At 42.6% G+C, this 17,679-nt stretch overlaps 1 protein-coding gene across 24 annotated transcripts; it reads left to right on the forward strand.

Annotated features, from left to right (window-relative positions):
- The first annotated feature begins 257 nt into the window (after nt 1-257).
- DDIAS (DNA damage induced apoptosis suppressor) lies at nt 258-14,397 on the forward strand. 24 transcript variants are annotated; one of them, XR_001522743.2, is made up of 9 exons: nt 258-362; nt 465-571; nt 2,382-2,510; nt 3,263-3,424; nt 4,532-4,649; nt 6,405-7,073; nt 9,484-9,563; nt 10,065-10,228; nt 11,403-11,747. XR_001522743.2 is itself a non-coding variant. In XM_015634414.2 (9 exons), the coding sequence occupies exons 3-8, from the start codon at nt 2,398-2,400 to the stop codon at nt 9,961-9,963; spliced, it is 1,254 nt and encodes a 417-aa protein (XP_015489900.1). In that variant the 5' UTR covers nt 258-362; nt 465-571; nt 2,382-2,397; the 3' UTR covers nt 9,964-9,993; nt 10,065-10,171. The 24 variants fall into 24 exon arrangements, 15 of the variants coding, with proteins under 15 accessions (XP_015489900.1, XP_015489831.1, XP_015489840.1 ...); XR_001522745.2 differs by adding an exon at nt 9,233-9,392 and having other exon boundaries at nt 9,484-9,555; nt 9,852-11,745; XR_001522742.2 differs by having other exon boundaries at nt 10,323-11,745.
- Nucleotides 14,398-17,679: the final 3,282 nt, after the last annotated feature.

Genomic DNA, 17,679 nt, shown 5'->3' on the forward strand with positions numbered 1-17,679 from the left:
CCTTCCGATTGGCTGTCGGCCGGCCGTTACCTCGCGCGCGCCTTCGCGGTTGGCCGAGGCGGCTTCCATAGGTGTTTCGGCCGCGCGGCCTCCCGCGGGGAGGCAGCGATTGGCTGTCCAAAGCACGTGATCTGCCCGTCTCGGCGCTCCGCGCCGTCCGGGGGCGCGGCAGACTTTATCGGTTTGTGATTGGGCGAGAGGGGCCGCTCGACCCTCGGACTGCGTCACGATTGGCTGAGCGCCGTCTCGTCCCGCCCCCTCCACAGCCCTCTGTAGTCGAACTTCCGCCCTTCCGCTCTGCCCTCAGGCTGCGGGACCGCTCGGGCCGCTGAGGCCCCGCTGCACCCCCGGCCCGCGCCCGGGTGAGTCGAACCGCACCGGCCGCTTGCTATCGGCCTTGGGGAGGCTCAGGGGGCTAAACAGGAGTGAGATGTGTTAACGACACGTGCTTTGTTTTTCCTTAGGGAGACAGCGAGGCAGCACCAGAGGGCACCAGGAACCGCGCTGGGAGCAGGGCCGCTGACAGGCAGCGAGCGCGGAGGGCTCTGTGGTTCCGCGTCCGGCCGCTGAGGTTTGGGTTGTTTGCTTTATTACAAAAAGTTCAAGTAAAAGGGATCTATTCGTGCCAGCCTCTTTCAATCTGAGTCCGGGTAGTGACTTCTGTATTTCTTCCAAAGGGAAATAGAGGTGGAGATCTCGAGTCTGTTCGCTCTTGACAGAGCCTGTGTGAGAACTTACACGCTGTGCTTTATCTCCCGTATTTCAATTTAATACTTACAGTGTTCTCTGTTTCCTGGGGTGTGCGTTTGTGGCTTTTTTGGGTTTTTTGTGTGTTTTTAATGCCTTTTAAAAGTGCAGATAACAAAAGCTAAACTTTGTTTCTAGAGTTCTGAGTTGAAAACAGGTGGGAATGAAGCACCTGCTAGTTTCTCCAAGCCCACCTTTTTTGGCAATAAAAAGCTCAGACTTAACTTTATTACTCCTTTCCTATATATTGATGTGTTTTCCGTGTACTTTTTGCTGTTGTCTTGTACAAAATCTTTGTAACCAGAACAAAACAGTTCCCTTTTGGTAAGAGTTGAAGGCATGCACCATTCAATATACTGAGTCAAATGAGTCTCTGTTAATGTGTGCGTTCTAAAGAGATGGTTTTTTCTCATTATGTTTGGCCCCCTATTACAGTTTGTTTTTTGTGGTTTTTTTTTCATCTGAACTACTCAGAGTAATGAGTTTAGTCACATTTTTCTAGTATTCAGTGTTACAGATCTTGTTTTTACCAGGATGCTGAGAAAGGTGTCCCAAAGGGAAAAGGAATAGCCTGTAAGTTTAACTTCCTGGTGGCAAAATATGAACAAAACATCATTGTTGATTATAGAACGTGGGATCTTTTTTAAACTGTAAAAGCCATACTTCAGTATCCTCTATCTCTCTGGTCTTTTGTCTCTCAGAGAGAATTTTGGGATGAAGATGTGGCATTCCTTCCTATTCTGCAGTTTATATCAGAGAGAGATTATATTTAGCTAGGCTGTGATAAAAGAGCTTTTGCAAGTATGAACTTCTAAGGAGTCATTTGATTCAGCTGTAGAGAACATTTTGGTCATTTAAGTTGGAGCCCTGCCCATAGCATTGAGGCTGGAACTAGGTGATCTTTTAAGGTCCCTTCCAACCCAAACCATTCCAAGATTCTACTATTGTTGTCTACATGTTTCTGACGCCTGCTGAGAAAAAAGTTGTCTGTCTAAAATGGGGGAGGTCTCCTAAAACTTGATGGTTTGGGCAGTAGAGTATAATAAAGCTAAAATAAATCTTCAGGGAAGCAATCTGGAATAAAAATTAATTCATATTTATTGAAATATTTTGGGTTTTTGTCAAATCTGTACAGCCTCTGTTGACCAGGAGCTTCCCCTTTAGCTCAAAGAATGTAATATAGGAGCAAATACAGTTGCTGCTGTTGTGAGCCATTTCCAAGATTTTTCTTCCCAAGAGTATTCTTTCCAAGGCATTGGTGTTGAAGCATTTTCACAATTACAAGTGCAGAATCATTTCCGTTTTTAACCCCATTTTGACTTCACTCTAAATTAAGGAAAATAATTAGAAAGTGATTTTCTGTAGTGCTGTGCCCAAGGATAATGCTAATAAAAATCCCTAAATGCAAGTGAGAATTTGCATCATCTGTGTGCAATGGCATGCAAATGCCATAAACAGTTCCTTCATATTACACAACTTTATCTTTTTTTTTTCTTCTTTTTTAAAAGTTAGTTAATAGAATTTCTATTTTCAAACAGAGGTCATCATTTGCTGAAGACTGCTATTCAAAATGTTAAAATAACTCAACTGAAAGCAGTTAATGTTAACATCTCATTTCGATTTACTCGTTTCAGGTGATACTGTGAGCACATGAATAGTGTGCAGGGAGTCTTAGCTGCCTCTGTGATTTCCATCCAGAATTCCTGCTTCATCTATCCTGCCTGTCAAAACTGCTTTTCTAGGCTGATACTGGATTCCAGGAGGTATGTCCCGTTTTGGGGATCATTTACTGATTTCAATTAACTTGGGGATCTCTGTTAGCTGAACACTAAATAAAGTGGTAAAAATTCAGCCCCTCCAGATCAAATCCTGATTTTAATTTTTTCCATCTCAGCCTATATGTGCAGCACACCTGGTAGTCCTGTATGACTCTTCACTGAGTGCATGTCCAGAAATGTATGAGCTTTCTTTTTTAATTGCAGTGGTGGGTGAAATCTCTGACACACACAATAACAGTAAATCAATGAATGTCAGCACTAAATGGAAGGAGCTGACTTTGTAGAACAAAGGTATCTGTTGTTTCAGATGCCGAAGTACAAGATAACAGTGCTGTTTCCTGATTATTTTTTTAAACCTATGTATTTATACTCAAGCTGCAGGAAAAAAAATCCCAAACCAGAATTAAATGTGAAAAAAATGAGCTCAGGAAATTCAAAATTGCACTCCAACAGTCTCTCAAAGCCCACTGTCCCTTCAATTTGACAACAGGCTAGCATTTAATAAATCAGTGAAAGAAGCCAGAGTCATTCTGTCATTATACACACATCTCTGAGCTTTTGGTGACATTAATGCCTCAAGGAGTAAAGAATAAGAAAAAAAATCCTGAAGTTTTTTATTGAATATTTGATACATTATAGTAGTAATACTTATGGCTGCAGATAAATTCTTACCTCAGCAATGATTAACAGAAGTTCACGTATTCAGTCTTTTTTATCCTTTTCCTGTCTTTTGTCAGGTTCAACTGTCTAAAGTGTGGCTGCACAGGTGAAGCTAAAGATGCAAGCTACAGATATAGATTGTCCCTAAAGATTGCTGACATTGCTGATTTGTTTGACATCACTGTTTTTGGAAGTTGCTTAGATCCATTCTTTGGGGTCACCGCAGAAAATCTGCAGAGGTAAGGAATAGATTGTCTGACCATATAGCTGCTGCTATTTATACAGTCTTTTTAAAAAGCTGCAATGAGCCTAGATGGTGGGAAGATGAGTGAAAAGTAGCTGCTAAAGTGCTCCCTTCCAGCATTTCCTTGGTACCCATCACCTTGAGAAAGTGCTGAAGTTTGTTTCTTCCTGAAATCTTGATGTTTTGAGATGGATTACTTCTAGGTAGTAGAAGAAATCCTCCACTTGTCTATTGAATGCAGCTACTACCTGTTAAGTGAGCCTCATTGGTTGGTTGGTTTGGCTTCTTCCTTGTGTCCTTTCTCTTTTTTTTTTTTTTTTTTTTGAGATGATTGAATTTCCTTTGTTTAAGTAAGTTGGCTTTTCCACATAGAGCCTCTGGGTTTTCTTTTTTAACAGTTTGAATGCACCTTGTGACTATTTGGCAATATGACCAAATTTTCTTGAAGAAAGAAGGGATTTCTAAGGAAGTCTCTTAGTTCTCTAAGCTTGACCACCCACAGTATAGGGTTCAGATTTTCTGAAATGTGAAGCTGCTTGGATGGGATATTCAGAAGCAGATCCCTGCTTCTTTTCTAGTCTGTTATTTTCCAATGCCTTGTGTTATCACTGGCTCAAAGATGAATTGTTTGTAATGCCATATTAGCAGCTTTAATGACATGCTCGTGGCAGGCATTCTGCCCTACACTGCTGTACTGCTGTCAGCTGTGAAAAGCAGTTATTTCCATGTCTAACATGGATACTACCATGCTGTAAAGGCTGGGCAGGAAGGATGTGTAAGAAATAGCAGCATCTTGACAGCATTTTACAGTCACTGTGTTAGCAGAAAAATCACAACCACGTGGGGAACACCTGAAAGTCATCTGTGTATTAAACCTGTTCAGAGTGGTTGTTTCATTGACTTTATCTCACTAACAAGTTAAGTGAACTAAAAAATTGAATTTATAGGTTCATGGTTTTCCTGTTCTTATTCTATCTTTATTTGAAGCTACCACAAAATCTTTTCCTTAACATGAGTCCTCATTAGCGCTATTATGCAGCTAAAATGCTGTGTAAGGCTTCTTCCTCTGTGGGGCCAATACTTCCATATGTTTTTATTCTAGGTATCTTCAAGACTTTAACCAGCTGTCAGGAGAAACAAACACAGAGTCATCTACAAGAGCACTAGTTCAAGCAGTGGAAACCTGTTTCATTGGAAAAAGGTTTCTATTTGGAGTGAAGGTAACTTTTAATCTATATTATGGCCTTTTAGTGAGTTTCTGTAGCCAGTTAGAGGTCTCAACTGAATTATCAAAGCTGCATGTACAACATCTTTTTGAAGTTTGAGAAAATGTAAGGCTAGGACATGAGAAGGATTCTGCTTCTTTTTCCTGACTCCTGTGGTTTTTAAAATGAGTCACATCCAAAAATCATCTTGAATGGCAGTAGTCAGCTTAACAGCTTGTCAGGGTGCTTTTTGGAGAGCCTGAGCAATGCCAGCTCCTGTGCATATCAGTAACAGCTTGGAGTCTGTAAAAAAAACATGTATGGTTGGAGCAAGAAACAGACTCTCTTTCCAAGCACTGCACTACCTTTCCCATGCTGTGTATTCTCCTTTCCAGTCTGAAATGTAAGGAGAAGCACATCTCTTTGTTGCATTTTAATATTTCCGGATATAAGAGCATTTTCAAAATGTTGTTAAAGTACAGCTGGTCAACATCTGCATTGGTGGCTCTTTTATGTGTTTAACACACTCTGAAATATTAGTTCTTAGCCATATTTCTATAGAAACAGTCTTTAAAGTTCTCTTTGTGTGGTGCTTATGTGAGTCATTCATATTACAAAATTTGTGAACTAAATCCTACCTGGCAAGTGTTTTGCCTCTCCCACAAGCGTGATGAGGTTTGTGTCTGAACTGAGACTTCTCCTGATGTACAGAATCTTAAGTAATGGAAGTTGGAGGACTTAATCCATTAAGTTTCCTTGTGTGGAACCCTTGACCAGGTCTGTGGGCCTGATGCCTTGAGAAAAATAACTAACCCTAGATATTACCAGCCTTGTGGCTGTTCCTGCACACACATTCAAAGACTGTTTGTTTGAATTGTCTTGGCTGCAGACATTTCTGTATAGTCACGTTCAGCTGTGTATACAGTTGTACCATCCCAGATAATATTCAGAGTCAGCATAACATACTTTTTAAAGACTTAACTAGGAGGGTGTTGTCCTTGGCTTCAGCCTCAAACCTTGCACAGACTCAGGGAGGAGGACAGTTGTTGGAGATAACTATATCTGCTTTTTGGCCTCTCTGGCTTTGCCAGACCTTGAGGGGTAGATGAGAAAGGGTTTATCCACTTCTTAAAATATGATCTAATTTCCTCTCCATTTAATGTCATTTTTCACAGGTAATTTCTGTGTAGAGAGAAGCAGGTTTTATAAAGAATTACAGTTAAAGTACCTTTCAAACACTGCTCTCTAAAAAAATCTGACCAGATAAAGGTTGTAGCTTATTTCCCTTTCACGGATGTAGTGCACAGAAAGTACCATGCTGGCTTTGGCAGCTGAGCTGCCAAGTCAAGTATCTGGTACCAGAGTGCTTTGTTTCAAGTGCTGCCCAGTGCCTCCTGGATGAAAGCAAAGCACTGGCCTTAGGCTGCCAGCCATTCACACTGAACTGCACTAGAGGAAGCCCGGAAGCATCCAGTGCCCTAAAGGGAGGAAAAAATTTTCTGTGAAGTCCTTTCTCAGAGTTCTTGGTTGTTTTTCCAGCCACAAAACTCTGTAATTGCAACAAGCAAAGAACCTCTCACTGTGATGCCCTTTACAGCCCTTGCCAGGATTTATTTCCCAGGGAGTGCCTTGTGTGACAGACTGTTTTGTATTCTCTTCCCTGCAGATCCTGACAAAAAGCGAGACTGAAATTTACGCCTGACTTAGAAGACATGTGTTATTTTTTTCTTCTCTAAGTTGGTTGTTTTTTTGTTTTCTTCCTTCCCCCAGGGTTGTGCAAGGGAAGATGGAGGGCATTCTGCTGCCAGCAGCATCTTGCAGAAGTGTTCCAGAATCAATAGAAGTACGAAAAACCTCATAGCGTGCCAGATTTTCCCGCCAAATGCTGCTGTTACTGGCTTTACTGTTATCAGCTACTTAGATCGTCTCCTGCAGTCGGCAAAATTCAGGAGCTGTAATAACAGCTCATATTTACCTGATGTGTCATCAACTCCCATAGATGAACCTCTCAGTGAGCTCAGCAGCTTGTCTAGCCTGAGCAGGAGCTCCTGTTTTGTTCAGTCTAGTGGCAGGGAAAGTTTTTTAGGGTGCTGGCAGCAATCCTTGAGTCTGACTTCATCTGTTGCTTGGGTAACAGCGGAAGACTTTCCCACTCTGGAAGTGGGAAAGCTGGTTAGTGAACAGCATGAACAAGAGGAGAGGCCTGTCTCTGCAGAATTGGGCAGTGTAAGCCTCAACAATCAAACTCTTTGGGACTCACAGTTCCTGATCTCTTCTGTGAAGGAAGGGGATAAAGAGAAGGATAATGAATCAAGTTCACAGCTTAGTCGGACTGACGGTATCTCTGCAACTGATAAATTGGAGAGAGTTTCCTCTTCAAACACCGAGTGTTCACATGGAAACAGTTCCAAGTTGTTACAGCATCCCTTGGAATCTGAGGTAAAAAACTATTACCCAAAAACTAATAGTAGAAATTATTGTTACTCAGAAAAATCCCACAACTCCCTTGTTTGCAAGAAAGATGCCTCAGCTCCTAATCACATAAATGTAGCTAGAGTGTCTCAGATGGACTCTATGCTTTGGGAAGAGCTCCCATTCTCAGAAAGCCTAAATGAATTGTTAGCCAGAATAGAGGATGGCAGGAGTGTTGTAGCATCACCCAGCCTTGATGCAGGCAAACACGTCCATCTTGAAAGTACCAAGTTGGGTGTAAATCTTAACAAATCGTATTCCAGGCAAGCTGTAGGTGATTTGCCTACAGCCAGTGTCTCAGGAAGGCTTTTGCCACCAGCAGGGAGCAATAGCTGGGAGACTACAGTGTTTGCTTGCCTTCAGTCAAATGCAGACCCTCTGAGTGATGTCTCACAATATGAGTCTTCCTCTAGTGATCTATCTTCAACCCTCAAGGAAGGTGGAGCATCCTCGCCAGTTACACCAGAGCCTTCTGTTTCTCAGAGCAGATGCATGCAGTCCAAAGAAGCAAATAGTGACCCTGCAAATTCATCTTGGTCTTTTATTGGGCTGCGTGGAGAAACCTCCTGCTTAAAAAAGAGTAAGACAGCCACCTGTGTGCATTCTGCATGTGAAAGCTGTTTAGCTGCTTGTGAAAATAAAGAAAACTATTCTACACCAAGCCAAAAAACGGCTTTTACACTCACAGGGCCCCAGGTTGCTGATCCACCAACTGCAAGCAATGCAAGAAGGATATATGAAAGAGAATTAAAACCATTGACAGAACTGTCAGATAATACCTTCAGAAGCATTAGTAGGAAAGAGCTGCAATGTAGCAACATCTTCCCTGAAGGCAGCTACAACGCTTCTGCTGATCTCTTTGATGCAAGTGTAAGAGAGGTAGCAAAACCTGTAGAATTCTTAAATAAATCATGTAATTCTTTAATACAGGAAGATACACTGACAGAGACGGTCACAGCTGAATCAGTGCTTTCTCCTGGAGGTGCTCCTTGCAGCAGTTCAAAACTGAGCTCATCCTTACACAGGTCCCCTCATGCTTTTAGCAAGCACAGCACACCTGTAACTTACTCCTTTTGCGATTCAGAGTGCAGTTCGGTTTGTGCTCAGGACTTTGTTCCTTATTCACAGTCAACTCCTATGACAAAACCACTGCAGAAACAATGGTCTGCTGGGGAAAGAAGCTCTTTTATCACCACCTTCACCCCTAAAAATCCCACTAAAAACCATTCCAAATGCAAGCGATCCAGGTCTTCCTTTCAGAACACTCTGCTGCAGCAGCTTACCGGCAAGTTGGTGAAACGTGGGAGACCAAGGAACAGGAAAGACAAAGAAAGTGGTAGCTCTGCTTCCCAGCAGTTTCTTAACAGCCAACTGCCTGCCAGCTTGGAGGAGTGGATCACTCCATCTTCAAACAAAGGGCTGAAACCAACTGCATCTTCAAATTTAAAAACTGTTAGCTGGGCTGCTGACTTACAATCTGCCTGTGGGCACACTGGCAGGAACCCTATTTCTGAAAGCAGAAAGAACAGTGAAAGTGATGACAATCTCATCCAAAATAAGAAAATAAGCCTTGGGGATAAACCCAGGATTCTAACATCTCCTTTATCTGCAAGTGTCACCAAGACCTTATTTTTAAATGAAACTGAAAAGGATCCTGAAGTCCTGAAAACGTGTTCCCCTTCAGAAGGCAGGACTCACCTCTCAGGTGGGAATTATTCAGAGGTTGTGTTGGAAGGGCCAACTGTCTGGTCTCCTGAGCTGTTCCTCCAAGCTCGGATCCCTTTCTCCAATAAGCCAAAATACTAAGAAAGATAAATTTCTATGCCATGTTCTTTTTAATTATTTTTTAAAATGTTTGGAAAGGATCCAGTGGAAGAAAAGAGCTGTTTAAAAGTTAAATTGTTTATACACCTGTTGGCATATGTCTTGCAAAGAGGAGTTAGGTTTATTTTCAGACCTTTGTACCACAGAGACGAGGGAAATTAGAATTTGTAATAACTATATTTTCTTAAAAATTAATGTGCAATAAACACTTTTATAAATGTGTGAATATTGAATAGATCTCACTTCATAAAGTACAAGTGGGTGAAATGTTTTAATGTTCACTGTTGTCTTTTTATCACAAGAGCAGCACTGGAATCCATGTCCACTCCAGATTCTTGCCTGATGACTCTCTCTGGAGAAGGGCCAAGTTTTTGTTGAAGATTGATGGTGCCTTGTATCTGAGCCCATTTGGGATCCTGTGACAGCCTTGAGTTGGGTGAAGGGGGCCATCCTGAGAGCTTGGTAGCAGCTCCCAGTTTTCCTACATGCTTTTTCAAGTTACAGACTGCTAGTGGCAGATTCCTGACAGTGTCTTTCCTCTCCTTGCCTTAAGGTCTTCAGTATCCTCAACACAAAACAGCTGCTTTTAGGATCGTTGAACAGAGAAATCTTGGATCTGCTGCTTGTAAGTGTGTAAGTCAGGTCCTGCAGAAGGATGTGGGAATCTGGTGGCACAGGATCTAAGCAGCCTGAAAATGCTGACATTTTGTAGTGAGTGAGTGCTTTAAGGTCCTAGTGTGACCTGGGTAGGTGGAGGGGATGCACCACACTTATAGAACCAGAAACAGACATAAAAGTACTTGCTGTGACTTTTTCTTCTGAGGTATAAAATGAATATGAACCATTTACACTGTGACTGGTGACAGGGAGGGGTTACTTGGTTCCTTCTCAGCTGCAAGGTGGATGCTTTTATCTTCCTAGGTTTGAGGCCTCATACAATTTCTACAGCACCTGCTTAAGCTTCCCTCTTTGTTCAGAAGAGTTTTTCAGGAATAAGGGCATGTACTTTAACTACCTCATTCCTTATGCGTGATTTTTAGTGTGGAGAACACAGAACCTACAGGTAAACTTTCTCAGTTTCTCAGTCTCTAGCCTAAGTTCTGCACTTTCTAATCAAATATTTTTCCCTTTCAGGGATGGCAGGGAGAACGGAATCAAACAAGCTTCTCCTGTGGATGAGCAGGGTATAAATAAGGTACAGCCTCTCCTGCCAAGGGTGCAGATGTGCTGAGGCTGCAGGCATTCCTGTAGGCCGACCCAAGAAAATCTTACCATGGTTATGCAGCAGGGGTGCACAGGTAAATTCCTTCTATAAAGAAGCTTTTCCAAGTCAGCATTGGTTGGTTTGGTTATTATTTTTTTTTCCCCTCCTTATTTACTGTTGAAATCTAGGCACAAAAAGATTTGCCTGAAAGGACATGGAGCACAGCTCTGGAGATCACTGAGAGACCTAATCTCGTCTTGCTCTCTCCCCAGCAAGTTACTCAAGCACACCACAAAAGTTCTGGTTGTTCCTGCAACAGCAGATGGCAGTGGAAAGAGGCACAAGATTTCTTCTGACAGGTCCAACCCTGCAGTCCCTGAACCCTAGACATAAACAGAAGAAAATGGAACATCTTGTTATAGCAAAGAGAGAGACAGAGCAAAATTAGACATCAGAATTTTTAACAATGTATAATTGATAAACTGATGATGATTTTAAGCTGAGAGAGGGGAAATTTAGGTTAGATACGCAGGAAGAATTCTTTACCACAAGAGTGGTGAGACACTGGCACAGGTTGCCCAGAGAAGCTGTGGATGCCTTATCCCCAGAAGTGAGGCCAGGTTTGATGCGGCTCTGAGCAACCTGGTCTGATGGAAGGTGGCCCTGCCCATGGCAGGAGGATTGGAACAAGATCTTGGAAGTCCCTTCCAACCCAAAACCATTCTGTGGTTCTGTGACCATGGTAACCTGTGCATGGAGTCACTTTCAAGTGTGGTGCCAGTGACAGCACTGTTGCAGAACATGGCAGGGCTCTGATGTGAAGGACACAGAGCTCCCTATGCAAGGCCTCCTGGCACAGCCAGAGGGACAGGCGGTAAGAGCAGAAGTTGTAAGGGCTTTGCAAGCTGCTGCTGAGTTGTCCAGCTGAGCTTTACCCAGCAAATCAGTGCACCAAAACCACACCAGGGCTACTTCTATCAAGGTAGGGCAGGGCTCCAGGATGAGGCCAAGTGAAAAGGTCTGGACTTGTGCCTGCATTTACCAAGTGCTGTGCCTATTGAAAAGATTTTATGTATTGAAAATAAAAATCCTACTTGATGAACTCTTTGGGCAAGTGGAAAAGGAATAAGAAATGTTACCTGCCTGGAAATTATAAATCTGTATATATAGCTTATGTAGAAGAAATGAAGTGAAAGACAGCATTACTCATACTCAAATCATTGAGCAGTTATCTCATATAGATATCTCATATCTCATATATCTTATAGGGTACTGCAGTTATCATTGGCTCTTTAAACACTCCCTTGTGTTGAACTGGACAGATACCCACTCTGTCACCAGGAATTAGAACTGATCTGAGTGAGACACCAGAGACTTGATGAAGCTAGCTATGAAACAGTGCCAGAGCTTCTACATCATGTACCTGACAGCATCTTGACATGAACTGTTTGGTCCAGCATGAGTGATTTTTTTTCAGCAGACAATTCATTCACATCCTACGGTAAGTGATAGCTTTGGTGCAGGCTGATGTGATTATAATTATAAGCTTGTACAAGAAGTCTAAAGCTCAGCATGTTTAATTCTGAGGGTAATAAAACTCCTGAAGAGGCATAGTGGGTTTGTGATTGATTCCCTATGCATAGAAATCCATAAATCAAGACTGGATTTTAAATTAGGCAGGACTGTCTGTGCCATACCTTTGAAATTAAAGCAGGGCACTCAGATCTCCTGTGCTTTGTGCGAGAGGACTGCACACAGAGTGAAGAGCAGAAAGTATTGTTGTGTGACAGGCCCCTGTCAGCAAGGTGACATCTTCTGGGCAGAGCTCCCCACATGCTCAATAGGGAGCTTTGACCATGAGAGGATGGAAGAGGGGCAGAAAAAGCTCTCTTGCTTTCACTCCTGTAGTTAGTCGGCGTTGCATTTCTTCTGCTGGGCAGCTTGTTCCCTTTTTGCAGGGAGCCTTTGTGAGCTCACATTCTATTCACCCTCGGCAAAGCCTGGCACAGGCTGTACCCTTGCTGCTACACCTGCTGAACAAGGTTGCACATCCCACATACTCCTTGGAAGGAAGAGCTGCCACTCTTCACCTGCCACTTACCTTTCCCCAGGAAGAGCTTGGTCTGTTTTTTCCAGCCTTCACCCCTCAAAAGCAGCACACTCCAGCCTTCCTCTCTTTCAGTAAATATTCACTTCCTAAGAGGTCTGAATATCTGAAGGATGTTTCCTTCACCTCTCTGCCTCGTTGCTACCTAGAAGCATACTGGGACTTTTCCCTATCCAAATACCTCTCTGTTATCTCACTGACTCAAATTGCCAACTTCCTGGGGAAGGAAGAGCAGATGGTCCAGCCCTCATGTCAGACACTTACCAAGGAAGGAGCTTCAAGGTCAGTGGAAGAGGCAATAAAAGACACATAGTGTCTTCAAGCCTCACAGCTCGTTTCTCAGTGTGTTAGCAGGAGTCATCTTTGATGTGGAGCAGAGCACAGGGGAGGAAACCTGATCCCCATAAAGAGTCAGAGCACAAACTTTATGTATTCATCAAAAGACAAAAATCTTAAAATGGGAGTTCTTGTCCAAAAGGATTCTAGGCCTTGAGGAAGGCTGGTTATTGGGGAACTCCAGTGGAGTTCAATGAGAATGAAAACAGCAATTTGAAGGCCCAACAGAAGGAATGGCATTAAAAAAAAAAAATTTAAAAAAATGACTGGATCAAAGAATAAAACATTTGGTCCAACATGTTGGACCAAAGCATCCAACCATCATTCAGTATTTATACTACACAAATCCAGCATCTTGCTAGGACAAGAGTTTAACCTGCAACAGGTTTGCAAGGTCAGTGAGTGGATGGTGCCTCTGTCAAAGGCCACCCTCTAGTGCCTGATGCTGGCATTTCTTACATCTATAATTTCTCCTACTTGGAATTTTTTTTCTCTTCTAGTTCAAAGGGACCTGGCTCCCATGGGCAGCAGCTCTACATGTGCTCTTCTTGTGAGGTCTCAGTGGTGCAAGAGCCTCAATATGCTCAGCCCAAGCAGAAAATCTTTAGTAGCCATTTGTTTGCTGGTCTAATGTTAAATCACGTCAATTGAATGTGTTGTATTTAAGGCAACTTTGCTTTGCAGTCCAAACCAAAAACCAAACAAATGAAAGACCTTAAAGACCAAGTGGAAAGGATTAAACATTTATTTACATACAGATACACATGTAAGCAATTTCTAAGTATAAAAAGAACATTACAAATAAACGTGAAGCATCATACATTCATCATCCTGGTCATCCAAAACACATTCCTTTCTCAAGCCCACCGTACCACACTTGACCACAAGAACTTAAAGACACAAGCCAAATGCTTCTGACAGTGAATGGTTCACAGTTTGGTGATTTGCTAACACCTATACCCTCCCCAAAGACAGCATTACCCCACCAACGAGATCAATTGTCTGACCAGATGTAGTGCATTTTTTCCACTGAAATGGTTGTGCTTGATCAACAAAACCCACATCCTCTCCTCATCCTTCTGGCCAAATGTTTAGGAATCAGGGTTCTTGCTAAAATTCTGTACATTGTGCTACATTCACAATTGTTGGGGAAAAGACAGCAGACCTTTGTGGGAAAGACTCCAACACAGAAAATTCCTTTAATGCTTTGACTTCCCTGGCATGGAAATCACAAACAAAATGCTGCTGTTAGTGCTTAAGCAGATTTTTAAACTACAATTCAAACTACAGTTGATGGCATAAAATATACTTTGTTCATGATGTAAAAGAAATTACGTGCTTCAGTGTTGATTTTATAGTAATCAAAGCTGAGGGTAATTCAGGTTTTCTCCTGAGGAAATGAAGATGCCTTTGTAGCATCTCTAAAAATTATCATCGCTTTCAGGAAAGAGGAAATGTTTTAGATTCAAAAGTCTAAGGTAATGCAGAGCACGACAAACTTGTCAGTTAGATAACATTACAAAGGGAAACAAGCCAGTAAACATAAAATTAAAATGCCTACTCAAAGTATTAATGTATTCAAATGAGAGCTGGGTGAGTCTTTCTGTACAGATCAAAAGCAGTTGGAAAAAAATCTCATGATCTGCAAATTCACAGAACAGCCAAATATGTGCAACAGAACAGAGTGAAGTGGAAATAAAAGAGCAGAAAGAGCCTTGTCCCATATTGACAGCTGAGTGACTGCAGCTGCTCCAATCTCAGGATTTTGGTGGGTTTTTTCCCTTTTGTAAACAGCTGTGGAGAATAAAATGGATGTGACATATCTGCAGTGCATCTTATTATGCTAAAAACTATGGCATATTTTAAACTACTTCCCTAATATCCAGAGATATACTTGTCACTCCCAATCAGCATAGTAACAAGCGCTGGGCTTGCTCCATACTCTCATTAGAGGGCTTTTTCTCCTCTAAAATGTTGGCTTCAGAAGTTAGTTTTTCCCCCTTCAGTGCTGGCTCTGTGTGGGGGTGAGTGGTAACCCTTTCTTCCCAACAGTCTGCAAGAACTGAGGCAATGGCAGTAAAGCATAGCAGCTTTCCCCACCATAGACCAAGTATTTTATTCCCCCTCTATTAAAATGTAAAACTGGCATTCCCTGTCCTCTGCTTGCCCTTCTGTGAAGACTCAGCTGCTGGGACACTGCGGGACACTGCATTTACTAAAGCTCCGTGCCAACGATGCAAGCGCAGCCCTGGGTGACATTTACAGCACCCCCTCAGCCACAGCTCCTCCTCCACACCGCCCCAAGTCTCACTGGATGGACAGCAGCACCCACCTACTCACTAGAGAGCAGCTCATTTGCACCAAACTCCCATCAATTCTTAATGTCTGAATCTCTTTTATTGGTCCTGTAAGAAGGGAAGTATTCCTTACAGGGTGTCCTGGCTGGAAGGGGTTTATTGAATTATTAACTTTATGTCAATAGTAAGAAGCTCAAGGTGGCACAGAAAAGGAGCCTCTGATGCTCTTCTTTCTAACTAAAGCAGGAATCAGATCCAGTGCTTCATGCAATCAGATCATCCCTCCACAGTGCTTGAGGCATGAGCAGTAATTAGAGAAGAGCAGATTCATTGATGAGAGGTACTACAGGGATCAAGCTTTGAAAAGTGCCGAGGTTTGCATTCATGTGACACCAGACACTCCAGAGCACTCAACTGCTGCCCATGAAAGCATAAGAACACTTTTAACATCCCCTCTGCCCCAGGGAACCATGCACAGCTAAAACCATGATTGACACAGGTTTTGGCCGTATCATTTTTTGCCTGAGGACCAAGTGTTCAGAAAATTCTCACCAGGGACACCACCACTGTGTACTCATGAGTGTGCATGTCCTTGAGAACGTTATCCCAAGAAATGCAGAAGTGGAAAAAGCAAAGGTGCAAATGTAAAACTGGCATCTGTTTTTGAGCAATATTGTAGCACTAACCAGAGCTAAAATTATCTTCTGAACTTACTGGAAAAGGATAACTTGTTCAAAAAAATGTGGTGACATCCACCAAGTCCCAATTGCAAGTTATTAATGTGAAAACAGAGACAATCTCAGAGTATTGTAAACCCAGCTCCTGTTCATCCAGACAGATAAGCTGAGCTGTTGACCCTGGCTATGCTCCTAAAACCAGGCCAATTTTTCACTGACCACGCTTGGAGCTTAAATTACACTCATTGCCATCTCATTTTCTGCTCTCTCTGGGTTACCTTCCCCCAGTTATCCCACTGACTGTATCTGAAGGAGCAAGCTTTAGGGATGATGGTTTTTTCTGGATATGTGGCTCCCAGTCGGAAATAAGCACACACCTGTGAGTCACATGGCATAGTTTTTACTTCTGGTTTAAGTTACAGCTCCTTCACATGAGGGGAAAGGTTGTGATGGCATCTCTGAGTGATGACAGCTGGTGATCTATCCCAGCTGGATATGGTTCAGTACAGCAAAGGCAACTTTGGGTCAGGTGAGTGAGGTGGTGATTAGAGGGGTAAGTCAGAGCAAGGCAGGGTGCTGCTTTGGGAGTCCTGCATCATGGTCAGCATGACTACCCTGCTGCCTGCTTTCACAGCCAACACAAATCCCAAACTGAGGCAGATGTGAGATCAGTAACATTTATGGTACATTTAGCTACAGCTCAACTGGATGATTGCATTTTAAAGACATCACCAGTTCCAGTTGAGGCTGCTATGCTTAGGATGCACTACTTGCTTATTAGAAATCAAGCTATTGTTTCCCCACCATTCATCACCGTAAGACATGACTGTTCTTCAAAATGATGATCCTTGAACAGCAGCTACAACAATTATTACTCACAGCAACAAGAGGATAGAACTGATGCAAGGAAAAAGGGTGATGTCAAACCCCAAATTTGTTGAGACAACAAAGTTTATAAAAAGAGGAAGAAAAGATTTTGATTTAACAGGGTTTTCACTACTAGAATTGATTAGAGTATTTCCTTTGGCTCCAGAGCATTTGCTGGTGAGCCCTTATGTACAGAGACACTTAGAAAAGGAGAGTTTCCTTACTTGCTCACTGGGAATTCACAAAGTATCCTCTAGAAACATCTTTTTCTAACTGAATTAACTCAAAAAAGGACTTTGTTGGTAGGGGTGGTAGGAGCCAATCACATAAAGATATTGGGTGCTTGGACACTAAAAGAATGCAGAATTTCAGACTAAATTTCAAAGGAGACCTTTATGAAAGCCCAAAGCGATCAAAACTGAATCCATAGTTGCAATTTCAAAAGAGGATGGGATAGAGAAAATCCTGAGCACGTGGAACCATCTCTTTACTTGCATTTTCTACTCCAGAGGGTCATCTTTCCAGCGCAGAAATGGCTGTAGCATTCATTCTGCCCCACAGCCAGGAGAGGGTTTCTGTGATAGCGGCTCCAACCATATCTGACCCTGATGGCACCACAGGTCCCAAAGGGCAGCATATCCTGTGTGTTTGCTCAGCCTGCTTCAATAGCTGGAGAATTTCACCTATTTTCCAACTGACTTCAGTCTCTGAGTGCAGCAATCATGCCAGCTCAACATTTCAGCCTGACTTACAGACAGTCCTTCACACAGAAAAGAGAAGACAAGTAGTAAGGCAGCTGAACAAACAGCAGTCCTTAGGGATAACAAACAAGGCAAAACCCAGTGGATTTGACTCTAACTAATTGCATCCCTTGTCAGCAAAAGCTCTGGGAAGCCTGCTGTCCCATGTGCGTGCACCCACCGTGCTTCTGCATCACTAACCTCGACTTTCCCTCTTTTCAAATCACTGTCTCCTGTGTCAGCCCCAGTCTGCTGCTGTTATTACTGATGCTGAAGGAATTCGATAGCCATTAACTGCTAAACCTAGACTAGCAGGAGCCAACTGTTACCAATACAGCCATCTCCAAAAAAACACAAACAGCACCAGCAGGCTGACAGATCTTAAGGGCTGTTTCATGTGTTCTACAGCAAAGAACAAAGTATCTTGCCTGATAATTTGTCACGTGTGCTTTTCATTAAATAATGATCACAGAGCCATTTATCATTCAGCACAAACACGTATCTGCATGCTCAAAGAAGCT

This window comes from Parus major, chromosome 1, assembly GCF_001522545.3.
Source record: "Parus major isolate Abel chromosome 1, Parus_major1.1, whole genome shotgun sequence".
Taxonomy (NCBI): Eukaryota; Metazoa; Chordata; class Aves; order Passeriformes; family Paridae; genus Parus; species Parus major.

What these genes read in the sequence shown, in the direction of transcription:
- DDIAS (XM_015634329.2), top strand. Translation starts at nt 2,398, where the DNA reads ATGAATAGTGTGCAGGGAGTCTTAGCTGCCTCTGTGATTTCCATCCAG. An exon ending in ACCGCAGAAAATCTGCAGAG is followed by an intron (nt 3,425 to 4,531) that starts GTAAGGAATAGA and finishes TTTTTATTCTAG; the next exon opens with GTATCTTCAAGACTTTAACC. An exon ending in GGTTTCTATTTGGAGTGAAG is followed by an intron (nt 4,650 to 6,404) that starts GTAACTTTTAAT and finishes TCCTTCCCCCAG; the next exon opens with GGTTGTGCAAGGGAAGATGG.